Source organism: Ipomoea triloba, chromosome 7 (assembly GCF_003576645.1).
Source record: "Ipomoea triloba cultivar NCNSP0323 chromosome 7, ASM357664v1".
In the NCBI taxonomy this organism is placed as follows: Eukaryota; Viridiplantae; Streptophyta; class Magnoliopsida; order Solanales; family Convolvulaceae; genus Ipomoea; species Ipomoea triloba.
Window position 1 is genome coordinate 27,228,610 of NC_044922.1, and position 26,836 is coordinate 27,255,445.

At 36.0% G+C, this 26,836-nt stretch overlaps 4 protein-coding genes across 7 annotated transcripts in view; 2 read left to right on the plus strand and 2 right to left on the minus strand.

Annotated features, from left to right (window-relative positions):
• Positions 1-19: 19 nt before the first annotated feature.
• Positions 20-3,612, minus strand: LOC116025137 (haloacid dehalogenase-like hydrolase domain-containing protein 3). 2 transcript variants are annotated; one of them, XM_031266244.1, is made up of 10 exons: positions 3,392-3,612; positions 3,006-3,122; positions 2,329-2,411; positions 1,631-1,714; positions 1,378-1,453; positions 1,219-1,291; positions 1,033-1,106; positions 777-870; positions 376-497; positions 20-292 (listed from the first exon to the last, which is right to left on the minus strand). In XM_031266244.1, exons 1-9 carry the CDS (start codon positions 3,492-3,494, stop codon positions 434-436), a joined length of 768 nt encoding a protein of 255 aa, XP_031122104.1. In that variant the 5' UTR covers positions 3,495-3,612; the 3' UTR covers positions 20-292; positions 376-433. The 2 variants fall into 2 exon arrangements, with proteins under 2 accessions (XP_031122104.1, XP_031122105.1); XM_031266245.1 differs by lacking the exon at positions 20-292 and having other exon boundaries at positions 777-865.
• Positions 3,613-5,388: 1,776 nt separating this feature from the next.
• Positions 5,389-9,339, plus strand: LOC116023995 (sphinganine C4-monooxygenase 1-like). The gene is made up of 2 exons (XM_031264881.1): positions 5,389-6,018; positions 8,520-9,339. Exons 1-2 carry the CDS (start codon positions 5,761-5,763, stop codon positions 9,072-9,074), a joined length of 813 nt encoding a protein of 270 aa, XP_031120741.1. The 5' UTR covers positions 5,389-5,760; the 3' UTR covers positions 9,075-9,339.
• Positions 9,340-9,721: 382 nt separating this feature from the next.
• On the minus strand, positions 9,722-13,927 carry LOC116025203 (probable methyltransferase PMT2). 3 transcript variants are annotated; one of them, XM_031266346.1, is made up of 9 exons: positions 13,796-13,927; positions 13,612-13,674; positions 13,367-13,487; positions 12,028-12,775; positions 11,736-11,946; positions 11,279-11,573; positions 10,721-11,095; positions 10,534-10,611; positions 9,722-10,283 (listed from the first exon to the last, which is right to left on the minus strand). In XM_031266346.1, the coding sequence occupies exons 4-9, from the start codon at positions 12,673-12,675 to the stop codon at positions 10,049-10,051; spliced, it is 1,842 nt and encodes a 613-aa protein (XP_031122206.1). In that variant the 5' UTR covers positions 12,676-12,775; positions 13,367-13,487; positions 13,612-13,674; positions 13,796-13,927; the 3' UTR covers positions 9,722-10,048. The 3 variants fall into 3 exon arrangements, with proteins under 3 accessions (XP_031122206.1, XP_031122207.1, XP_031122205.1); XM_031266347.1 differs by having other exon boundaries at positions 12,028-12,682; positions 13,367-13,674; XM_031266345.1 differs by having other exon boundaries at positions 13,367-13,674.
• A 4,718-nt stretch (positions 13,928-18,645) lies between these two features.
• Positions 18,646-26,836, plus strand: part of LOC116024444 — a gene marked incomplete at its 5' end in the record, with an annotated part of 11,267 nt that continues 3,076 nt past the window's right edge. Inside the window, one exon of the mRNA XM_031265337.1 lies at positions 18,646-18,690. Within this exon, the coding sequence (XP_031121197.1) occupies positions 18,646-18,690 (45 nt within the window). The remainder of the gene's footprint in view (positions 18,691-26,836) is intronic.

The window sequence follows — 26,836 nt, forward strand, 5'->3', positions numbered from 1 at the left end:
TGCTTCATGATTTCCAGCCTTTTGGCAAAGGAGATATGCAATTTATAGCAGACCTCGACCTCTTGGATTGAGTTATCATTTATTTATCTAGTCTTGAATGTAGTTCACTTGAACAAAATTTGTGTTCCAAGGACAAAAGGTTTAAGCTGAAGCCCCCACAATCATCATACTATGATACTATATGGTTGAAAACGAGCTCCTGTGGCGCAAATTGGAATAAATGCTTCCACACTTCATGCGACACAGATTGGAATCAAAGCCAGATATCCAAGCAACAACGGGATCTTAAAAACTGCAGAAAATTGAATAAATGCTTTAGCAGGGCAAAAGGAAAAGGAGCATATGTGTATTCTTAGGGGTTCTCTTTTTGCTTACCAGAAATAACATAGGAAGGAGATGAACAGCTGAGGTTGAATGGCAAGGAGTTTAGCAGTTATGGCTTGATGAGAACGCGGCTCTGTATATCAGCAAAAGACTTGACATCTGTACCCCATAGCCTGTTCATTTGGATTCACGGTAAACCAGCTTCAGTGAATCTAATTATGTTTACGTATCGTTATTTACCGATTCAAGAAACTAATTCTGAATCTAATTATGTTTACGTATCGTTATTTACCGATTCAAGAAACTAATTCTGAATCTAATTATGTTTATGTATCGTTATTTACTGATTCGAGAAACTAATTCTGATGAACCGGGCATATATATAGCAGCAGAAAGTGGTAGCAGTAGTGTTGAACCGAGTATACGCCTACTATTAGCATGATGATACTCACCAGCAGTCTATCCCAGCAGCATTAGCGCCTTCTTTATCAGCCTCCGGATCGTCGCCAACATGAACTGCCTTCGCCTTCTCTACACAGATCTGATCTACAACAACGTAAGACATTTAAAACTATCAATCCCGCCTAGGTTCCTATCAATATGTTACTCATAAATTTAAGTGAATGTGGGACAAGCTTCAAACACGTTATGGTTAAACGAGCTCGGTATGAGGAAACCAAGGGTAAAGCAGAGCACTCAAGGACCTACCTAAAGCCGCTCCAAATATCTTTACGTCTGGTTTCTCGTATCCAACCTCTGCAGATACTATCACAGCATCAAACCTACAGAAATATAACAAAAATACTTACAAACAAACTCAGAAACAGCAGTTTTGTGCGTGTATGCGTGTTGGGGGCGAGGGCGGGTTGTGTAGTTCTAAAACGAGATGCTTACAGATCTACCACATTGAGATCTTTCAATAGTTTCCGCAAACGTGTGTCAAAATTGGACACAACTGCCAGCTTGACTGTACCATATTTTCGAAGTTAAGGCGATGGCAAGGCAAATATATCAAACTTCATGCCACTAGTAATACATAAAGAGAGTTGAAACCTCCAGCGTCTTTCAGAATCGATAAAGTATCAGAGGCTCCGGCTGGAAGACGCCAAGCATCACCATTCGCATAGTGCTGATGAAAGAGTGCGTTTAAGTATTAACTTCAGATAATGCATTCTATACTTGTATACAATAATTTTCTCATCGTTGATTATAAACCAGACTATTGCCAAAATACCAGTCGATAACTGTGTGATTATAAAAAATTGCAAGGAATTATGTACGTAAAAAGACTGGATGCGAGAGTCACCTGATAAACTTCTTCAAAGTAACTGTCATCATCACAACCAGTTGCTTCAGAAACGATGAGCTTCCAAAACGGCCTTCCATCTCCCTGCCAATGGTACGCATTCTAACTGTTGGTAGACAATACAAGAGAAACAACAAACTAGGAAGCGAAGGAGGACAATTATTCTTGTCAAGGATTACTAGCCCTTCACTTCAGTGGGGCGAAAGTTTTACTGGTCATTTCCAAATGACAATAAAATAAGTAAAACTATACTTTCGCTCAAGAAAAGGAAAAGAGGACACTGAACAACAGCCACTACACGTGCATACACACACACGGAACATACAAGGCAATTATTATGAAGGTCTTCACATTCATCCTGTCACGGTATATCATAAGTTCATAACTAGTTGATTCTAATATGCATCTGCTTTGCCATCTAATTTAGTACTTTCACATCAGAACTTCTTGGGGGGGAAAAGTTCGAGACATCTTTTCTCTTTTCCTTTTATTTGTTATCTTACAACTCCTACATAGACATCTTTCAGGGCTTAAAATGAAAGTCTTAGTTCACAAGTTGCAAAACTAACAGCAAAAGAGAACCTCAGAGAAACTGGACACCTCGGTTCCCAACCCTTGAAAAAGATTGATTAATGCAAATCATTCAGAACAAAACAAGAAGGGAACTTCATATATGAGCTTAATGGACACGAGCAAACCTTATACCGTAGGTCCTCGGGCCATGAGGCAGAAAAAGCTCTTTTGAAGCCTTGCTTTATCTCAGCTGGTGTGGTGGTAAGACCTGTTATAGTTTTTTCTAAAACAATTAGGAACCAAGATAAGAAGCCCCTACTCACCAGTTATGTTCACATCACTTGGTTTCTTGAAAATAAACCATCTATAAAAGTACGTTAATGAATGACATGTCCTGGAAATCTACAACAAATGACTCCTTTAAAACACGACTCTTTGTCTACATACTCTAAATGCTCTTGCAGATATTCAAGGACAACCTCAACATTATGCGGAAGCTCAGTGAGATCAAAATAAGAGTGCACTTCAGCTCTATCTGGGGCAACCCCAACCAAATTGATCAAGTTGTTAAGACTTGTTAATCACAAGGTTACAAGTTCCACTCCTAGTTTGAGCTAGTCAGTTATGGACAACTTAGCCCGATTTACCTTCTTGTGGTTTTTTGCCAACTAGGGTCACAATAAAGGATATAACCAATGCACACCCTCAAGGCCTTGAGTAGTTGCTGCGGGTATTTCTCGTCACTCAAAAAAGAAGTTCTATCCTATCTTTGCAGGGACTTTTACTTGCAAAATGGCATAAAAAACAGCCAAAAATTACAACTCAGAACACAATTAGTGAATTACTATAGGAGGAACCAAACCATATTTTTTGCCAATAGCAGCATAAGTCTCTTCAACTGGATTCCCCAACTGCAAGAGTGTACCAGCAGCATCCAACAACACTCCATCATATGCTCTCTTCACCATCTTTCTTCCTCCTACCAACAAAGAAACAACAAAAAAGACTCTTTTTAATCAATCAAATTAAAATAAAATAAAATAAAGCCCTGTAATTTAGCTAAACCCATGCATTTCCATAGAGAATTTAACTTAATCAAGACAAAAATCCAACAAAATTGGGGTCGATCAAGAAAAGGGCACCAAAAAGAGTGTTGCTTTAAGCCGGAAATTGGCTCGCCGGCGGTCAGTAACCGGAAACTAGGCGGCCCCAAGGCCGCAAAAAACAAATGTCTGATGTGGCACTCACCGGTGTGAATGTTGGTAGCTGGGGAATAAGAATAGCATCGAACGCAAATAGATTCAGTGAGTTTGAAGGGTTTGAGAGCTCTGAGAAGAGGAATAGCTTCCATAGTACTGTTGCGTTTTTCTGGTGAAAACAACTATGTTGAAGACAAGGTTTAAGCTCCAGCCGTCCTGAATTGGTTCCACATCAAAAATCGATTTCCTGAATTGGACGTTGTATCTTAATGGAACATTTTTTTAGAGTGTTCATTTTTATGATTTGAAAACTTGTTGTTAATTTGGACTATGAATGCCAACACATTGAATAATTTAGAAACTTCTAGATATTTATCTACGTCAACTATTATGTAGTGTGATCATTCTAACTAGATGGTGACAAGATTGAATTCTCGGTGGGGCATTAATTGGGATATAGGTAAAGGCTCGAAACTAGAAGTTAGACTGCAAGAAAGTTTTTGGATAGAATGAGTCTACTATGGTCTCTCACATATTTAAGGAATGATATTAGTGCGCCGATTTTCTTGCCAATTAGGAGCAAAATCATGCGTAAGATACTACGATAATGGATCAACCCCCGACTGAGATGGAAGCCTTGCTTAGATGTGATGCAGCAAGTGTTCCAACTTCAACAAGAAGAATTAGATAGCAATTGGGACTCGAGGGTCCTTTTGTAACATTATATATATAGTTCGGAGTTATCATATATCTTCAATTATAGATCAAAATTATCTTGAATTTGTATTGCCTTTCAAATTATATTTGTGTGCAAGTTTTCAAGAGGTTGGTTGGAACGTAGACTTAGAGTTGAGATGATTAAGATTTACCGATGTTCATATGTATTGGATCCAGTAGACTTAGAGTTGAGATGGCTAAGCTTTATCGATGTTCATACGTATTGGATCCAATAGCAAGTAACGTTGGATTCACATTAGGTTATCTATTTATTGTCAAATTAAATCAATGCTGAAGAAGCAAAAGTTAAATACTACTTATAAAGTTTCAATTATACTACTTTAAGTATTTCACAGCTCTTAGGAATCTTTTAATTATCTTTTTTGAAAGGATATATTTAATTATTTTTAGTAATAGCTGTAACACAATAATCATTGTTGTAGAAACATGTGACTTAAATCATTGTACTATTAAAATTAAATAGTTGTATTAATTTAAAATAAAATAATACTTGTACTAAGGCTCTGGCAGAGCTTATTTAGGAGCTTATAGCTTATTTTAAGCTACTAATAAGTTATAAGCTCTGTTTGATAATGTTATCAAAATAAGCTAGTAGCTTAAAATAAGAGCTTATTTTGAAACGCTACTTGGGGTAGCTTTTCAAAATAAGCTAGTAGCTTTTTAACTTTTTCCATCTTTATCCTTATTATTTTAAATAAATGACATCTTTTACCCCTCTCAATTAAAACCCTTTTGCCATTTTCTTTTCATTATGTTTGGTTGTAATTTTAGTTTGATATTTATGTTTGAACATTAATTTTTGTATGAACTAATCTTATGAATTATAAATTTTTTTTTACTTTATATATTTTCAAATATATGTTCTTACTTTATATTTGATTTAAATATATTGATTTCATTATTTTATATTTTAATATGTAAACAAACCTATTTAAATTTAAAATTATTTAAATTGTATGAAGATGTCCTTTTTAGTCTTTATACATTTATCAGCTTATCAAAAAAGCTAATTTTACCAAACACTTTTAAGCATAACAGCTCTTCAGATTTCAGCTTCGAGCTTATAGCTTTTCAGTTTTCAGCTTTCAGCTACCTTTTCAGCTAGGTTTGTCAAACATAGCCTAAAAGATCTTGAACACATTTTCAATTAAATTCATCACACATAATTATTTTAATGTAATTTACCTCTTATGTATAATTTATAAGTTACTACATAATATTTATTCAGTACATTCCGTGACTACGAGTTTTCTATTATAAAAATAAAAATGGGTGCAACAAGAACACAATAAAATAATAAGAACAATAATATAAAGAAGTTGGAACAGGTTGGGGTGTGATAGACTCCATAGCCATTGGATTAAGAAGCAAAGTTGAAATCGAACTCGGACGGCCATGAACGAGGTCAAATCCAAGACGCGTAATCCTCGTTGATTACCCAACCCCCAAAATCCCAATTCCAATTCCAATCCCAAATTTCCAATCCATTCCACCTCCCACTTCACCCATCGCCACTGTTCTCACGCTGTAACACCGCCACTCCCACCTCGCCGCCGCCTCCGTCAACGCAAAAGATTCGATTTCCGATTTCTCCCGGCTCAGTGAGCCTTTCCGTTGCTCCCCTTTCAAATCCCACATTTGCCCGGCGTAGATTCGTGTTTCTGGCCGCGTTTTTTTCCGATGAATTGCTCCGTGGAGATGGAGATGAGGGAGATGAAGGGAGGATTCGTGTCCGATGAATTGCTGGGCACGTTTGTGCCGATAGCGGTGTATTGGCTCTATTCCGGGCTGTATTCGATGCTGGGAGGGTTGGAGAATTACAGGCTGCATTGTAAGAAAGATGAAGATGAGAAGAATTTGGTCTCCAAATCGGATGTCGTCAAAGGTGTAGTTCTCCAGCAGGCCGTGCAGGCTGTCGTTGCCACCATCCTCTTTGCGGTGAGTTTTGCACTGCCCTATCCACCATTATTATGACTTTAGCTTATTTGAGCTCATTGTTTATTGTTCATAATCTGTGTAATTGTAATCCTTAATCATAGCATTGCCCAATGGGACCATTATGTTAAAACCTGTGTGTTGATTTGGTGTTTGGGGAGAGGAAGAGGCCAAGATTCCATTTTTGCATTCGTTATATCGTTTTGTGGACCATGGTCCAAAAACCACAAAAAAGGAGAAACGGCTGCCACTACATTTTAATGTAACCGTATTTTTGGTGTGTTAATTACAAAATGAGACTACGGTGTATCCCAAATGAAACTGTTTCACATATTGTTTTTATATTTTCAAATGAAACTGTAATTGAATTGAAATGAAACTTTTAGTTGTGTTTGAAATGAAATTGCAATGTATATAAACTGAATAGCAGTTTCACATATTTGAGTGTATATTGTCCAATGAAACTGTAGCAAAATCGAAATGATACTGCAGTTGTGTTGTAAAGAAACTATAGTGTAGGTAAAATGAAACTGAATAACAGTTTAACAGTTTCACATATTTGAGTGTATAATGTCGAATGAAACTGTAGTTATATTGAAATGAAAATGTATTTTTGTTTAAATGAAATTGCAGTGTATATAAAATGAAACCTGAAACCGAATATGGGCTGCTTCATCGGGATTTACCCATATCTTGTTGGGTTGGGGTGTGGGGCCCGGGCGAGAGAATTTTGCCTTTTGTGGGTAAAAATCAAGTGTTTGGGACTTTGGGTGGGGTAGTAAGAACTAGGGATGTGGATCTTTGTCCAATAAAGACCCGAAATTTTTAGGGTTAGGGCTGAAAAATTTTAGATAGATAAGGTTCTAGCTTACCACTTAAGACTATTCTTTGTTTCACAGTGATGTGAAACAAAATAAACAGGCTGTAGTATTTTTTATTAAAGTTTTAAATAAATTTTTTAAAATATATTAATAAATTTATTACAAAATAAATAATGAAAAATAAAAACTTATTATAATTATTATATTAGTGTAAATATATTAATTATTTGTGGTTCGAATGATGTATAAGTTTATATTTATTAGTGCAAATGCACTAGTTTGTTAAAATTTAAAATTTAGAGTGTTAATTTGAAAATGGCAAAAATTTTAGTTGAGTCTATTAAACCCAACCAAAAAGCCAATAAGCCTTAACCAATACTGATAGCCTGATAAGGATAGCTTGAAACTGAATGGGCTAGCCCATGTGAGCATAAATATAATATGTGCAGTCCAACTATAAGCTTAGGCTTTTAGTTGAGATGGAGCATATACTTTAATTTGGTATCAGAGCCATGCAAAAGATCATGAGTTCGAATCTCCGCGTCACCCTCAAAAAGAGACTTCCACGTGTTGCGCTTGGAAATCCACCGCACACGTTGAGGGGGCGTGTGAGCATAAATATAATATGTGCAGTCCAACTATAAGCTTAGGCTTTTAGTTGAGATGGAGCATATACTTTAATTGCCCAATTGATGTCTATATTAGTAACATAGTTACTACTTATGATTTTCTCATTTCTGGTACTCATTGAAGTAAAAGTTAGGCTGTGTTCATGAATTCATAGTTTCCCTTGGAAATATAATCTTTAGACTAATGAGATGATGCCTTTAACCTTTCCTAGTTGGTTTGAATGTTTGATGTTTCCTCGAAATGGGAGCTTGAAAGGAAAGGCAGATAAGGGATAGTTGTGTGATAGATATTTTCTTTCTCTCCAATTTTCCCTGTTGATGTTAGTTTGCAGTTCTACTGGATGATGTAAACTTTGCCAACTTAATTGGGGGTCAGCCTCGTACTAAACATGCCTGAACCCAAATGCAGTTCAACATTTTCATGAATCGAGTATGAAGAGAGTGGCCTAATGAATGGATGCAAACTTTATAATTAAATCACTTTGGTTGTATATGGAGAACATTGAAGATGGGATATTGTTTAGAAATCTGAAAAAGAAGTTGGGTTAATCGACCATGTGTCTGTATTAGGTGATATAGGATGAGCTTATTTCCACTGATAGTGTTATTTCTGAACAATATGCCTTTCTTCATTTTCGTTTCGTGCACTCGGGAATATTTTGGTTGTTGGCTTTTTGCTAAGACTTTCGCTAACATCATTTGAATGGTTTTTTACAATATATTATACAGTTCAGACTGGTGCAAACATCACTATTCACGTGATCTAAGGAGTGATAATTTGAATTTGGTCGAACAACTTGAATCTCTACTGTGGATAAAATTTCATTAAGATGCTATGATTTTTGCGTTGCCTGTTTTAGTCGAGCTTTCTGTATCTAACAATGCATTGACACACGTTTTTCTGTATCCATAAGTAGGATAATGTTCGTAATTACAAATAGTTCTGCTATATTTGATGTGCTTAACTGTATGGTCTCTCTGTCCAGTTGAGATTCAAGTCATTTGGAGTGGCAATTCGAAATTGAGTCATAACAAACATTTGTTCGTGGAACAGGTAACTGGAAACGATGGAGTGGTTGCTGAAGATGGACAAGGATCCCTTCTCGTTCTTGCACAGCAATTTGCTATCGCAATGGCGGTGTTAGACACTTGGCAGTATTTTATGCACAGATACATGCATCAAAACAAGTTTCTGTACAAGCACATCCACTCTCAGCATCACCGGCTTGTTGTCCCATACGCGTTTGGAGCTCTGTACAACCACCCCCTCGAGGGCCTGATTCTCGACACCGTAGGCGGGGCTATGGCTTTTCTCGCCTCGGGCATGTCTCCTCAGACCTCGATCTTCTTCTTCTCGTTTGCTACCATCAAAACCGTCGATGATCATTGCGGACTATGGTTGCCCGGGAACCTTTTCCACATCTTGTTCAAGAATAATTCCGCGTACCACGACATTCACCACCAGCTTTACGGAACCAAGTACAACTTTTCGCAACCTTTCTTTGTGACATGGGATAAGATACTTGGGACTTACATGCCATACAAAGTAGAGCCCAGAGCAGATGGGGGGTTTGAAGCTAAGCCTGATAAAGAGTGCAAGGACAACTGAGTTGGTTATGATGTTTTGTTGGAGATTTTGCCCTTTTCCCCTCAATGTTTGATGACATATGTAATTGTACATATCTATATGTCTGCATATGTTGTTGTAGAATTAGCATACATGTCAGCCTTTGAGGTTAATAAAGGAATTTAGTTTGATTCTTTACATACCTACTCTCATGTTTCTTTATCTTTGATTGTAACCCTAGCCCTAACCAGGTTGGTCGAAGGCTTCAAGTTCGACTTTCTATAAAAATTGTCTATTGACCTTCTTAGTTTGAACTGGTAAGCTCTCATTGTGATTCTTGAGTGACTAGGTTCACAAGACAGGCTTCATCAAGAGTCTTTTTCGATTTGAACTGATCAGTTATGAGCAACTTAAGCCGGTTTACCTTGTAATCTTTGCCAATTAGAGTAACAAGCCAAGTTTCACCAGCTTTCTTGGTTTGAGTTGTTTAACTATGAACAACCTAAACTTCTTTACCTCTTTGTGGTCCTTTACTGACTAGGGTCACAAGGTAAGTTTCACACAAAACCTTCTAGATTTGAGACTAACTATGAACAATTTAAACTGATTTAATTCTTTGTGATTTTTTGTCAACTAGGATCACAATGTAAACTTCACTCAGAGCGTACTTTTGAATAGTGACTACAAGCTTTCTAGTAAATTAAAGTTGGACTAAATGTGATTTTTGTACCAAATTGAAAAATGTGTCCCCTTTTTCATGACGTAGTGCACAGATCTAAAGTATAATGTTACAGCCTTACAGGGCTCCATGTATCTATAGTTTCTGGAGCAATAAACAATATGTTCATGGTACAAACACCCAAATTCAAACCAAACTCTAATGCTGCAACAATTTCTTGTGGCAAAAATGCATGGTGCAGCCATGGGCTGTTCTTCGTGTGGCGAAAGGTTTCCATTCGCGCTCGTAATCTAACACCATTGCACCGGTCATTCCTCGCCTCGATCTCCTCGGGTACTCATTGCGCGGATGTGGAGTTCTTGTCGTTCAAAGTCCAATACTGTTTCACCGCGACTAGTATTTTCTCGGGCACGAGAGGACCGTCTTCATGGTCCATCAGTTTGTAGTCCCATCTCATACCTCCTATGATCCTCCTCACCTTGTTCAGCGTGTCTACTTCGTCTCTGAAAATAACAGCGCCTTCGGGACGTAGAATCCTGTCCATTTCCAAAAGAATGTCCTCGAAATCACACCTGCACGATACAATTACAGTAAACACGACTTAAGAACTTCAGCAGCAGGCAAACATCGAGTGCCAGAAGTCAGTAATTTCTGGCTCGAACAATAGCTTAAAGAATGAAGAGTAGCGTTTGCAATGTATGGCAGTTGAAGAAATATCGGCCACGAATCAAATTTTATCTTCCCCGTGTGATCTCAATGAGGTGTGCATTAGTCTTTAAATCGAAGTAAAGTATCTAAAGCGGAGTAGTAAAGAATACATACTTGTCCTTGTACAAGCTAAAGACACCATTAGCGTGAATGAGATCATAAGTCCTCGGGTACGTGGAGAAGCCTTCACACCTATATCATAAGAAAACTATGAGCGAAGAGATCGTTTACTTTTAAATAAAGCACATTAACACACGAGCGAGCGAGCGAGAGAGAGAGAGAGAGAGAGAGAGAATTATACCAGTCATGGTAGATACCGATCATTCCTCGTTCATATATAACACCCAAAGTACTTCTATCAGCAATTGTGGGAACGACATTCATAACCCACTGTTTAGGAGACGTAAGTTGCGCAGCAAAACCTCCCAATCCTGCATTCATATCCATAATGTTGCGATACCTTCCCGTGTCGATAATTTTATTGATTCTTTTGTAAGCACTAACATGCTTCTTCCACTTCTTTTTGTCGTCGAGATATGCCTCAGCTGAGACTCCCGAAACCAACCCGTTAGCAATTCTTGGGGGAACAGCGGTAAGTCTTTCCGGGAATTTCTCGAGAGACTCGTCAATGTTTGCTTTGGGAGATGGAGTTATGCATACGTCCATTTTCTTATACCTAATTTAAGTAAGAGCAATATATATATCAGACTGTGGGATGGACATTGTTGAGATTAACGAGAACAAGAATCAATATCAGAAAGTAAAGAACACAAGAGTTACGTGGTTTAGCAACGTGCCCATAGTACATATGAGATATACACAATAGATATAATTAAAAAATACCAAGGGCACCACATACCAAACGTCGTCTGGATCTGCAGATTTACAAAAAGCAGCTTTGGACTTCTTTTGTGCAGCCCGACACGAATCAACATCCATCCTCTTCTGCCAAATCGCAATTTCGCCCTTCTCAGACTTCTTCTCCCAACACAGAAGTTTAGCGGTCTCTTCGATTTTCCTTTGTTCTTCTTGAAGTTCTTCCTTTGGACGTTGCCAGGCTTTGTAGTTAGCCTTCCAATGGATAGGCGGGCCGGAAAGCACCCAGTAGCCTCCGGGTCTAAGAACTCGATCAACTTCCATCATGAGGATTCCATCTGAAAGGGTACCGAGTAACATGAAATGCATAAAAACTCGACAACAAAAGGAAGGTGAAAAGTGTGCAAATAAAAAACACGAATTGGACTTAAAACATGAAATGCATATAAAGTTCGGGTCTTTCTTTAGTGTGCACGGTCTATTTGAGAGTAAATTCTTACCTGCAGCACCCCATGGGATTAGGCAACGAGAACAGTGAGCCATATCGAATGCTCGAGATGGATATGGCATTTTGATGGTCCCGAGTACACCAATAACAGCGGGCACACCCCTTTCAAGGGCAAACTGGACCTGAGCTTGATGTGAATCTCTCGGAGCAAAGGACATGGCTATAACATTCCTCTTCCAAAGATACGCACCCCAACTCGCAACCTATAAACGATGACAGGCATGGTCAGAAATGTCCAAAAAAATTAGTCGACATATTTAGGGACTTTTGTGCAGGAAACATACCCCACAACCAGTATCCAACGCAGTACGAACGGTCCCGTCTTTAATTGGTATCACCGAAGCAAGCTGATCAATGTATTTATCTGCTCCTTGAGGAAACTGCGTTCCCCCTCCCGGGAACCTAAAAACATCCCCTTCATACTGAACCCAGTTCTGAATGGCCTTCTCGACCGTCAAGCTCTTGTAAGGTGCATTCGCATAAGGAACATAATCTCGACTCTTTGGCCACTGGAACGGGGTTACGTATCCTTTAGGCGCTGGGATAAGGCAATGCAACTTCTTTTCTTGAGGAGGACAGTGCCTTTCTCGGTAGATCATATTTTCCCTCGGGAAGGACATAGCCCGCCTTTGATCTTGGCATGGTGTGTAGTCGGTGTAGCGAGGATGACAAGGCTGAATTTCTTTCACTTTCGACTCAGACTCATCGATACTGCCAGCTCGACTGCTATGATGCGTCTCGAAATTGAGACTTGGCAAGATGTTGCAATCTTTACTCGTCTTAGTCACCTCCAACGCTATGCTGTCTCCCTTCCCGAACCCACTCCTTTGCCACGCTCCCAGCAAATAGAAGAAACAACAGAGACCGGCTACTATAAAAATCGACACAGAGCTCCTAGTCCGACTATCACCCGAGGTTACTTTGTTCGCCATAGCATCCCTGAAAAGGGTTCCCACAGGCAAAGATGATTTCCACTTGTCCACTTGTTATCTCGGTAATGTATTGTATAATCTATCCCACACAATTTCCAAACTGAAAATAATTTGGTCCACGATAGAGTCATAAACATGAAAAATACTATTACACAGAAACCAATATATGTATACGCTGCAAAAGCGGAAAAATTTGGGCATAACTCAACAACAATTACATTCGTACAATCAAAGTGACAAACAACAAATGCTGATCGAGGAAGCAAGAAACCGCCACAATCTCCATCCACTAATCTCAATACTCAGATTTATTTAGAAACATACCCAAAAAAAAAAGAGACATCTTTTCATGTTTCCTATCAATAAAATAAGCTTTCAAACAAGATTAGTTTGCAATTAACATAATAAAACACACAAAAGCTGCAACATACCATAATAAACCAGACAAGGAGTCAACTCCTAAATCCTAGATTACTAAACCAAGAACAACACACAAATCATACAAACTATACAAGAATGAAGAATCCTACCTTTTATACCCTCCCCTTTCCCCGTTTATACCCAAAAAAGACAGCAAAATTCAGAGATTATTGCAAATATCTTCACAAATCACAATAAACATCCCAATCCCAGAAACAAAAAAGCTCAAACTTTCAATCACAGATCAGCTGAGGAGGACAGAGCTTCATACCAATGGCATCCACTGAATCAGAAAACCACCAATCCGACCACCTTAAGCTCTGCTAAGTGGGGAAGAACCTTGAAACAGTGTCCCACAGAGAAGAATCACAGTTGCAGACTTGCAGTGATCCCTAAAACCAAAAAAACCTGAAAACCCTAACACTGTTTTCTCACTATATCTATTCAGTAGCAGAAAAATTGGTCTCAAGACTCAAGCAAATACTATCTTCTTAAAACGTGCGAAGAAACTAAAACCTGGGGTCCTTTAATTCCGATGTACGAGGTTTCCAGTCTGGGAATTCTTGACTTGGTAGTCAACTGTCGGTAGAACACGGTCTCAGAGATCAAGATTCAAAGAACCGTAGAAAAGTAAAAAATCTTTGATCCATTCTTATTATATAGCTCCCACAGAATGAGTAAAGACAGAATGATTTTTTACCTCTTTTGCTTTTTTACTGTCTTTTCATCCACACAACGTTAACTCTATCGAACTCCTTATCAGGCTGTTCTATCAGATTCATATTTGGGTCTCTGCTAAACGGCTAAAGATTCAAACTTTTCAACAAATTACACCTAAAATGATATAATAATTTATGAAATATGCTCTCATGTACGGTGTATCGAAATGGGATAAGGTTTTAAGTTTGAGGACAAGGGAATTATTCTGAATTTTGTAATATTAAAGAAAAGAAAAATCAAGTTAATGTCATTTTAAAGTTGTCACATTTGGGTGACCCGGACCGTTAAACGGACGGAGAAAAACCCGTGAATTTACCAAAAAAAATAAAAAATTGTCACATTTGTTGTGAAAGTGAAACACACTCGAAAATTGAAAAAAGATCTGGAATTTGCAAACTAAAATGCTTGTTGTCCAAAACTTCACATGTGTCGCTAGTTGGTTTAATATGCCACAAATAATTTACAAAAAGTTAATCAATTAAACACTTACACATGAATTGTAATGTACGAACATTATTGATAATAGGGATAAGGGTCAAATAGACCCTCCAACTATATACCAAAGTTCAATTAGACCCTCGAACTTAAAAAACCTTCAATTAGACCCTTAAACTAGTTAAATTTGTGCAATTAACCTATTTGACCTATAATAACAGGTTACTCCTAAGTCATATGTCACGTAGATACCACATAAGATGCCACTTAGATTAGCATTTTTTAAAAATTATATTTTTATAAATATTAAAATAATAATGTTTATTTATAAAAAAATAAAAAAAATAAAAATACAAAAAAACATGGCAGGCAAGCTGCCATGGCAATCGTCCAGGGCAGCTTGGCTGCGTCTTGTCCATGGCAGCCAAGCTGCCGTGGCTTTTTTTTTTTTTTTTTTTTTTTTTTTTTAAAAAAAAAAAACACATTGCAGCCAAGCTGCCTTGGCAATCGTCCATGGCAGCTTGGCTGCCATGGCTTCATTGGTGGTTAAAAATATATATAATTAGTTTTTTAACTAATTTTTTAATTAGACTATATATAATTCGTAGGTTCATAATTATTTTTTTAATTAGTTTTATAAAAAATATATAATTTTTTAAATTTTTAAATAGAATTCCATTATTCCACCTAAGATGCCATGTATGCAAAGTTAATAGGTTACCTTTTGATAACCTCTTAAATATGTTAATTGCACAAGTTTAATAAGTTTAAGGGTTTAATTGAAAGTTTTTTAAGTTCAAGGGTCTAATTGAACTTTGGTATATAGTTGGAGGGTCTATTTGACCCTTATCCCTTGATAATATGCCACAAATATAATATTTTTTTGAGGGATAATCCTATTCAAGTAGGTGATTTGAGCCGGTCAATTATAAATAATTTAAGTTGATTTTTTTTTTTGTGATCATTTATCAGATATAATTTAAGTTGATTTTTTTTTTTGTGATCATTTATCAGATAGAGTCACAATGCAATATTTATCCAACGCACACCCTATAAATGTAAAATTCCTTAATCGAATCTAAAATAGTCTCATAGAGTTGAGATACTAGATGTCGGTCATGTTTGGTTAATGGCAGATTCACTAAAATTTTGGCAGATCTGTCAACTTTAACATTGATCATTGTTAAAACGCTAAAATAACCGTTCGGTAAATCAATGATTTGTTTCAAATTGATGAGAACACAAAAGTTGCCTTGGGCAACATTTGGGATTGACATTTTGGGAAAAAAGTCATCTTTTTTCAAAACACCCTTATTTATATATTTCTTAAAAAAAATTGTAAGGTTGCTTTAATGAAGAGCCTTAAAGGCTAAAACTAATGGAGCATAACCATGTGTATACCTTTAGGTCATTTTACTGGTTAACTTTTAATTTAAACAATTAATTTTATTAAATATCTTTTTACAAATCATTGATACAATTTATTAGTCAAATCCATTATTACAATCCGCTAACATAATTTGCTAATCGCTAATTGCCAAACAATACTATCGTGTAGTCGTGTGAAAAAACATGAAAAAAATAGTATGAATGATGAAGGTAAAAGAGACATTGCAAATTAATTGCTAACATATCCTCCATATTTTTTTTTCTGGTTATCTTCTCTTTTGCTAATCTCTTTTGAGTTTTGAATTTAAAAAGCAGATATACCCAAAATAATTTTATGATTATCTTTAAGTAAATAATAATATTGAAAAATGGGAAAATTTGTAATCCGATCCGCCCCTTGCTCGGATTCAGTTTTATAACCTAATATAAGTAATGCGTAGCAGTTGTATTACAACTTAAATACACCAAACCTTATTCGATCATCCCTATATATGTTCTCCGATCTTTCCCTAATTGCTAGAAGCATTGAATTGTTCGATCTTTGAAACTACTCGATCTTGATGGGCCTGAAAATGGAAAATTGCAAATTGTCAAGGGATATGGTGGTTGATATTTTATCGAGATTACCGGTAAAGTCTCTTATGCGATTTAAGTGTGTTTCTAAATTTTTCTATGATTTGATAAAAAGTGATCACCACTTCATGAACAAACACTATGAGATCAGCAAAGCAAAAACCGATTGTGTTCTTCTAGAGGCTGATTGGGATGAGGGTGGTTGGAATGCTAAACAATATTATTTGCTTTAGAAAGAATCTGAGGATAATGAGATTGGATGCATATACTTAGACATCCCAAGAACCCCAACCTCAAGAGTGGTGTCGGTTAAGTGTTGTAAAGGTATGTTATGCTTGATTTCGACCAAGGATTTTAGACTTAAACCTGGTGAATACCTTGTTTATGATATTTTGATATGGAATCCATCCATTAGGAAAGCTGAAGTCTTACCCTCGGTTACCGTCCCTTACAGAGCACCTTGTGGTGCAGGTGTATATAACCATTTTGGATTTGGAATTTCTAACAACATGACTTGGAAGGTTGTCATACTATTAGATATTTGTTCTTTAGATGTACTATTCACCAAATCACAATGGTTTATAGTAAAGATCATAGTGATTCTTGGAGTTTGAGACAAATTAATCCGGTCATATCTTGTAGAGATATTTCGTTCAATGATTTTTATTTAAAAGGGAGGCACTATTGGCGGGCCCACGAAAGGTATTACGACAATGATGAATACTTCATCAATAATGATGCTGAATGCTTGATTTGGTTTGACATGAATGATGGGGTGTTTGGGACGATTGAATCTCAATAATGAATGAGACTGTTGCTTTACTTGTGAGTAATTTCAAGAATTTTGAATGCATTATTGATATTTGGTTAATGATTGAAAATGACGACAATACTAATTGGCGTTATCAAGCAAGTATAGATTGTGCTCAATTCAATATATATAATAATCTTTCACATTGGACACCAATAGGAATTTGGAATGTGGATGGTGAATTGCTTGCATTCGTAGACTGTGATTGGGATGGTTTGGAACCGGATCATGTTGGAGTACCATACTTCGTATCTCTAGATTTGGTAACTCAAGAAAGGAAAGTATTCTCTTTAAGTAGAGAAAGGAAAAGTATTACTATGGCATCAAATTCAACTATGGGCCATTTTCAAGTTTACAACGAGAGGAATATTGATATACTAGAAGAATGGAAACACAATATTTTTGGCCGTGGGGGAATATATGCTCGAGTCTACTATGAAAGTCTACATTCACCATAAGATACATTGTTTACTTAATTCTCTCAACCTTGTGCACGGAGCTATGTGATAGTGGAGTAAGATATCTTCATGTTTTTTTTTTTTTTTTGAAAACTACAAAAGTCCTACTCTTTATATGCATTAACAAGATGATATTTTTGAAATATGATTTGTAATTACATCAAGGTTGGTGTGATTTATTAGTCGGATGGTTATTATTATTATTATTATTATTATTATTTAAATAAAATAAACATTATTTTGTATTAATTACTTGTAAATAAAATATAACATTATTTGTACTATAACTTTGATATTTAATTACAAGATATTGTAAAAATAAGATAATAGACAATGTAATGAATATCAATTATAAATTTGAATGTAAAGAATTTTGCATGAGAGAAAATAAAGACAATATAACTAATGAAATTATTTCTCTTATTTAATTTAATTTTTTGATAATGAATAATTTTTTCAAATAAAGGTATTGTAGACACATAATTCTAAATTAAAGAAATACATATGTATCATTTTTTGTTATACCCTACTAATTTATTTAATTTAATAAGAGTAAAATAGAGTGAGAAACTNAGTGAGAAACATAATTATGTCAAATTTGATTGAGATGGGGTTCGAACCTAAGACCTTTCATATATAAATTAATGGGTAAGTTAAAAGTTAACGGAATATTAACGGAGAAGAGAACTTAACGATAATCATAAAAGTAAGGTTAAATTAGATAATCTCTATTAATAATATTAATCTGAATTATCTTAACCATCTATTTGATTAAATAATTCATCTGAACCATCCATTTGATTAAATAATTTGACCGTCATTTTTTCTACCAATTTTAGGCCTAACACTCTTTGGCTCTTATTAGTATAGTAGATATATAGTAGAAAATAATTCATCTGAACCTTCCATTTAATTAAATAATTTGACCGCCATTTTTTCTACCCATTTTAGGCCTAACTCTCTTTGGCTCTTATTAGTATAGTAGATATATAGTAGAAAATAATTTCATCTGAACCATCCATTTAATTAAATAATTTGACCGCCCTTTTCTCTACCCATTTTAGGTTTAACTCTCTTTGGCTCTTATTAGTATAGTAGATATACATTATTTTGTATAATGCACACTCAATATAAATATAATGTACATTTAGTATAAACTAATATAAAACTTCTTGTCTTTACACTTCCGGCAACCAACCGGATAACAAGGTAAGATACCCGACTTTTGGTACTTTCTCATCAATTAAATTTCTTTAAAAAAAATATTTCCAAAAAATTATTTGATGGGAAAATGGTGTTACCTGAAGCGAAGACATAAACATTAAACTATTTAGAAAATAAATTAAAATGTTTGGTTCATACATTAAAAAGAAAATAGCATCACGAATAATTTAGAGTTTAATAAATAAATTTCTAGTGATTCTTGTGGTCGAGTGGTACGAAGTGTTTGATTATAAATGTTTGACTTGGTTAAAGAATCAATATAAATGTTTGATTATTTAACTTTTTGTAACTCTAAAATGCTAAAATTTAAAAAACTATTCAAAGCAATCTTTTCAATTAGCTTTTTGAGAAAAGAAATTATACAAAACAATTATAAGTAACAACTAATTTACCAAACACCTTTCTACAATTAACTAATATTATCAACTAGTTATACATTATAACCCAATTAGCTAACAGCTATCAGCTAACAACCATTTACCAATTAAACAGGGCTAACGTATTTTGCATTTGAACCATATTATAAGTTTAATATTTTGTTATTGACATTTCTAAAGTCATTTGAATTACCCGTCTGCGCCTACTCACATAATTTTCATTAACAAAATAATATTTTTATACCCTAAATTAGAGTAGTTATATTGTTTCACAGTCAAATTAAATTAGCACATGCAAAATACGTTTAAAGTTTGATAGACCTTAGCTCTGCAATTAAGTTTCCTTTTAAAGTTTTCCAGCTCCACGAGAGGAAGATGGTTTCATTATGCATCTGGAGACGAATTATAAAAGCAGATATACCCAAAATAATTTTATGATTATCTTTAAGTAAATAATAATATTGAAAAAAGGGAAAATTTAATTTGTAATCCGATCCGCCCCTTGCTCGGATTCAGTTTTATAACCTAAATATAAGTAATAACAGCGTAGCAGTTGTATTACAACTCAAATACACCAAACCTTATTCGATCATCCCTATATATGTTCTCAGATCTTTCCCTAATTGCTAGAAGCATTGAATTGTTCCATCTTTGAAACTACTCGATCTCGATGGAGAATTGCAAATTGCCAAGGGATATGGTGGTTGATATTTTATCGAGATTACCGGTAAAGTCTCTTATGCGATTTAAGTGTGTTTCTAAATTTTTCTATGATTTGATAAAAAGTGATCACCACTTCATGAACAAACACTATGAGATCAGCAAAGCAAAAACCGATTGTGTTCTTTTAGAGGCTTATTGGGATGAGGCTGGTTGGAATGCTAAACAATATTATTTGCTTTACAAAGAATCTGAGGATAATGAGATTGGATGCATATACTTAGACATCCCAAGAACCCCAACCTCAAGAGTGGTGTCGGTTAAGTGTTGTAAAGGTATGTTATGCTTGATTTCGACCAAGGATTTTAGACTTAAACCTGATGAATACCTTGTTTATGATATTTTGATATGGAATCCATCCATTAGGAAAGCTGAAGTCTTACCCTCGGTTACCATCCCTTACAGAGCACCTTGTGATGCAGGTGTATATAACCATTTTGGATTTGGAATTTCTAACAACATGACTTGGAAGGTTGTCATACTATTAGATATTTGTTCTTTAGATGGCAGTACTATTCACCAAATCACAATGGTTTATAGTAAAGATCATAGTGATTCTTGGAGTTTGAGACAAATTAATCCGGTTATATCTTGTAGAGATATTTCGTTCAATGATTTTTATTTAAAAGGGAGGCACTATTGGCGGGCCCACGAAAGGTATTACGACGATGATGAATACTTCATCAATGATGAATGCTTGATTTGGTTTGACATGAATGATGAGGTGTTTGGGACGATTGAGTTGCCATCTAATTTGTGTACCGTCTCAATAATGAATGAGACTGTTGCTTTACTTGTGAGTAATTACAAGAATTTTGAATGCATTATTGATATTTGGTTAATGATTGAAAATGACGACAATACTAATTGGCGTTATCAAGCAAGCATAGATTGCGCTCAATTTAATATATATAATAATCTTTCACATTCGACATCAATAGGAATTTGGAATGTGGATGGTGAATTGCTTGCATTTGTAGACTGTGATTGGGATGGTTTGGAACCGGATCATGTTGGAGTACCATACTTCGTATCTCTAGATTTGGTAACTCAAGAAAGGAAGGTATTCTCTTTAAGTAGAGAAAGGAAAAGTATTACTATGGCATCAAATTCAACTACGGGCCATTTTCAAGTTTACAACGAGAGGAATATTGATATACTAGAAGAATGGAAACACAAAATTTTTGGCCGTGAGGGAATATATGCTCGAGTCTACTACGAAAGTCTACATTCACCATAAGATACATTGTTTATTTAATTCTCTCAGTCTTGTGCACGGAGCTATGTGATAGTGGAGTAAGATATCTTCGTGTATTTTTTTTTTTTTTTGAAAACTACGAAAGTCCTACTCTTTATATGCATTAACAAGATGATATTTTTGAAATATGATTTGTAATTACATCAAGGTTGGTGTGATTTATTAGTCGGATGGTTATTATTATTATTATTATTATTTTTAAATTATGAAATAATTCCCTTCCCTTGAAGTGTGCTTTTGCAATATTGGAAATCATATGTATATATGTATATTCACATCTTCTTTTAAAAAAAATCGTAGATGTCATTAACTACTTTGATCTATAATACCACACATTAAAGTGGGCTTTAATATTAGAAAAATTCATAAAATAATTCATTTTCATGATTACAAAAATGTAAGATAATAAGCAAGTTATGGGGTTTTTTTTTATTCGATTAACTCTGTTAACAATCACACCGAATTACTCAAATTTGAATAATGTCGTGACCATTTTTTAATTAACTCAATTTTTTATTTTTTATTTTTTTGCGGTTAATTGGTTAGTTAATCGAAATAGAATAGTCATTACATAAGTATTTAACAAATATAGTAAACATATGTGTGATATTAAACATAAATCTTTACAAGTTCTTATCAAAGCGTATCACTTTTGAAAAATAAAAATGTTCAATGAATAAAGATAGTCTTATAAAACACTCTATAATCTATATAAAACTTATTGCTTCAATTATTATATATTAAATTCAAAATATTTTTGAAAGTGTGTGTAAGAAAATAATGTCTCTTATTACTAATTATGCATCCTATAATTCCATCTATAATTTTACATTTATTTTTCTTTTTTGTGTATTTTTGCTATTTTTTTATTTATTAGGAAACTTTTATGCATGCATTGTGCGCGGATGACTGCAATTGGTATTTCCTAGACATGTGATTCTCATATGATCTGTCTCATATACACGCACAAAAGTATTATTTGACACTAGGATAGCGCGCCCCTTTTTCCTTTCAAACGGCTTATTTCTTGACTTTATCAAAAGCACCAAGAATCATTTTATTAAGCTGCTCCCTCTATTTCTCAGTATTGATAAACATGAAAATTGGAATCACATCTCGGATCATTATTTACTTGAGTGCAATCAATTAAATGTAAATTTAGACTCATACTAAAAAGAAAGAAATATTAGAAGTCCCAATGGTGTGTTGTTGTGTCTGTTAACACATAATCTTTTTAAGGTGGACTGCACATTTATGTTATATATATATTGTATGCTCAACATGTGGACAATAATCTTTTTTTTTTTTCCGGGTGGTACCAAATTGAAACATGTGCTCCATTTCAACTAAGCTGATAGTTGGACTGCACATTTATGTTAATATATATTATATGCTCAAGACGTTGAAGTTGAGAAAGTGATGATATTGTGAAATTAAACCATTAATTCAACTCGCCACATGTGCTCAAACTTAGTCTTGTGGCCCTCCATTAATTCAGCCTAATTCGGTGGGGATTCCCTTGTATAAAAGGGCTTTGTCTTAGCATTACAGGACATCTTCATCATACTTTGTCTAAATAATTATTGTAATAGCACTACACACTTCTTGTATTCGTCCTAACACGAATTATCAATATAATTTGTCTCCGTGACTTATGGTATTATCATTTTGCTATTACATTTTCATATCAGTTATTCGTTCTTAATAATTGGATTGAATAATTCGGGACACCCGGGTTAATTAAATCCATCATTGGTGCTCTCATTGAGAGCTCGACATACAGGCTCGAGTGTGCTCCACAATCCAAATGGCGAGATTCAACTCTCCCTATTTCTACAATTCTTTAAACCCCAATGGGCTTTTCGAAGCAGATGAGTCACTATGTAGTTGTTGTACAATGTACACATATTCTTACTTCTTGAAATATATGCAGATCTCCATCCCCGCAACCAAACCAAACCATAATTAAAATGCAACGGAGTGAGGGAATCAAGTCAATGACAATGCCACTCTCGTGGACATTGGCTACCACCAAAATTCTAATCTCATTCTCATGGTGATTACATTAGGTGAGACATTAAATCAAACACCTTGGGTGCATCATCCCTTCCAACTCCCTTTTCTCAAGGGCAAGTTAGAAATGTGAAAGGGTTGGCTATGGTGAATCTCAATTCTCATATGTGAAACACCAATTCCATGTAATTCTCGCATAATTTGGTCATAATCAAACAAGAATCAAATAATTCCCTAATATTACAATCATATTCATTCTAAATGCAATGAAAAACCTAGACTAAGCAAGTTAATTCATGTAAGCATTTATACAAAGCAATTCAATTTAAATCCCTAAAGTATTTNCCTCCGCCGTGACCTCCACCGTGACTCACGTGACCACTTTCTGATCAGTGGTCGTCAAGCTGCTTGGTGTGACCAGCAGCTTGACATCCTCCCTGTGGTAAAGCTTGACTTAACTCCTTGCTTTGTTGAACTTTGTTATGATTTTGGTCATTCATTCTTGCACCATTTTGCCTTGAAATCATCCTGATTCACCCTTATTTAACGCTTCAACATGCTTGGGTCCCGGTTTCCAATCCTTAAGCCATAAACACCTGAAATATGTTTTGTTCTTGCAAAAACACCTATCATACACTTAGAAATTAGTACAATTAAAGCATATTTATATGTTAATTTACGGCTTATCAGTAACCATTGGTAGTTCTAATTGGCGATTTTTGCACATACACTCAGTGTTAAATATATGTAATTTCTATCTCGTATAATTTTGCGACCATTATCCAAAGTTTCATGATTATATCACTTCAAATAAGTGCAACATCTGTTTGATCATACGTGCACACTACTTGCCCTTACGTTTTCAGTGTGCACAGTGTCACATCCCTGTGTGCACTGTGCACTACATCTGCCATTAAAACTGTACGTACAAAAATTCTAACCAGTCACATGTAGCCTACAAGATTATTCAAATCTCAGTCAGTTTAATAATAAAACAATTAGGTCTTAAAACAGTATTCTAAATGCTATAAAAATAGGATAGTATATTGTTATTATAAGTACGATGATCTATATGGCTTTTTTCTATTGGAAAATTAAGGCTATCATGATAGCCCACGTCGTAACATGTTTTGCACTGCCTCCCTTATTTTTTTCTTCTTCTTGGCGACTTTCTCTCTGTTGCTTTTGGATCTCTTCCCGCTACTTTGTTTTTGGCAAATTTGCACCATGCACACATGTCCCATAACCAACACATGCGTGCACCGATGTGTGTCTGTGTGTGCGTAAGGATATGGATGTGTGTGTAAGTAGGATATAAAGCGCAGTTCGCACAGAATCATGTTGGTCCATTATTCAATGTGTGCGCGATTGCGTGTGTTCGTGTGCATGATTTTTTTTAACTCATTACTTGCGCTACATGCTGCGTCTTAGTGTCTACAACTATTCTTCTCATCATATTCTACCCACTTTTCATCAAAATTGACACACAACTCGCAAACAATCAATTTCACATATGTTCTTGCGGTGAATAAGACTCATCCATCTTGTTGTTCGTGGTTTTCCTATGGCAGTAATATTAATTATGAAATTAATAACCTGAGTCGTTCTTCTCCATGTCGACTGCATTCCCGTCCATGTCTTTTACTCTCTTCGCGGAATTTGGATTCCGGCGTTGCTGTGTTTGGCGATGTGAAATACGTAGACTAATCCTACCAAACTTTCACTACCTTATTTCTTGCACTAATTGTATTCCTAATATAACTCATTATTTCTTTCATATTCATTTGCCTTAATTAACCTTTGATTCTATTAATCAGATCATATAATTATTTACTTCCATTTATTTCCATCCGCCCATCTCCTCTAATCTAAAGGCCATCATTAATCCACATGTTTATATTTTAAGGGTGTTTGTATGTGAATGCAACCCTATATATATATATATATATATATATATATTTTTTTTTTTTATAGATTGGAAGGGGGAAACCCAAATGTGTACACATGTCAGTTGCAATCTACAACAAGAAGCCATGAAGGGATACCTGTGGAAACGTCCTATACCAAGGTTATAATTCCTGGCCAGGATAGCTAGAGAGTCTGTTACTGAATTCTTCCAAGACTAATCATAGAAAATATGAAAACTATAATAAATGCGCTCAATAGCGCAGGCAATCCTCCGTCACGGGGTCATCAGGGCCATTCAATCATCAACCATAGCTTCATCGTCATGAGGTTCGGTGAAGATCCTGGCAATATCAGGTGGAACCTCCTTAAACCCATAATCCTGTTCTGCTCTGCGGGAGGACTCCGGGGGCTCATGGCAGACCACCGTGCTGATGATCTGTTTGCCTCGGTTCGATCCCCTAACCACAGTATGCTCGGTTTCAGCTGCCCGGTTCGATCCCCTAACCACAGTATGCTCGGTTTCAGCTGCCGCTCGTCTTGGTGCACCCCCGCGATGCTCGGTTTCAGCTGCCGCTCGTCTTGGTGCACCCCCGCGATTTCCCCTACCTCTGGTTGTCCCTCGGCCTGACCCTTGGGATTGACTAATGAACCTGACATTCATATTAGGACTTCCATTTCTCGGCCATTTTTCTGTGCCTCCCTGCGAATTCTGGTTTGTGCGTATTCTTGGGAGGGATACTTCTGTATTCAAATTGGGCATGGCCCTGTTGTTGGTGATTGGAGGGGGTTCAGACTCTCCCTCCCCTACTTCATTTAATATTGCGAAACGAGTGTTGTTCACCATGTAGCCATCTGGAATGGAGTTTTGATTTAGGCTACCTTGTCGTTGATGATCAGTTGATCGAGTAGCTTCTCTCATTTGTCCTCCTCTTCTTCTTTTAGCAACCAGCATCCATGACCCATAGTTATCCTTGTAATCTTGAGCTCTTTCTTGAACCTGACGCCCTCCTAATCGGTTGGTTTTTGGAGTAGAATGATCTGGTTGAACTGGAATTGCCCTGCCCTCCTCAGTTCTGTGATCTCCAGCCTTCTCGCATTGGCCTTGACGATGACCATACATACCACAAGTAAAACAGACCAAATGAATGCCTTCATATTCAATAGGCACCACCTCCTCCTCCAAAGTAAACTTAGACAGCAGGGGCTTGGTGATGTCTACTTCAACACAGATTCGAGCGAATTTACCTTTAGAAGTTAGACTCGTTGTAGTATCGATTTTAACAGGGCGACCTATTTCTTTCTCTATCTTCATCATGAACTCTTCTTCAAAGTATTCAATAGGCAAGGCTGGAAACCTTACCCAAACTAGCAGCTTCTCAGTCTTGTTCCTCCTTGGATGAAAATTGGGCTCCCATTCTTGAACAACCAAGTAATGGTCCAAGATAATCCAAGGACCTTCATACTTAGCGTATTCATAGTCCCTCAGTGACTCGAACTTGGCCAGGAAGTAGTCTAAATCGAGGGTGATTAATTCGAAATTGGCGTCGGTCTTCCACATACGCTGGAGTCTGTGAAGCAGATAAGCGTAACTCACGCTCCTTCCCAAAACCCTTATAATTAGGGAACGCCGCCATGGCCGTCGCAGCCTTACTTTCTCTTCTTTGGTGACCCGAATGACAGGGCAGTTCGGATCCCTTTTGGTCGCATCGTACTCTTCTTTCTTCTGAGACGNTCCTTCCCAAAACCCTTATAATTAGGGAACGCCGCCATGGCCGTCGCAGCCTTACTTTCTCTTCTTTGGTGACCCGAATGACAGGGCAGTTCGGATCCCTTTTGGTCGCATCGTACTCTTCTT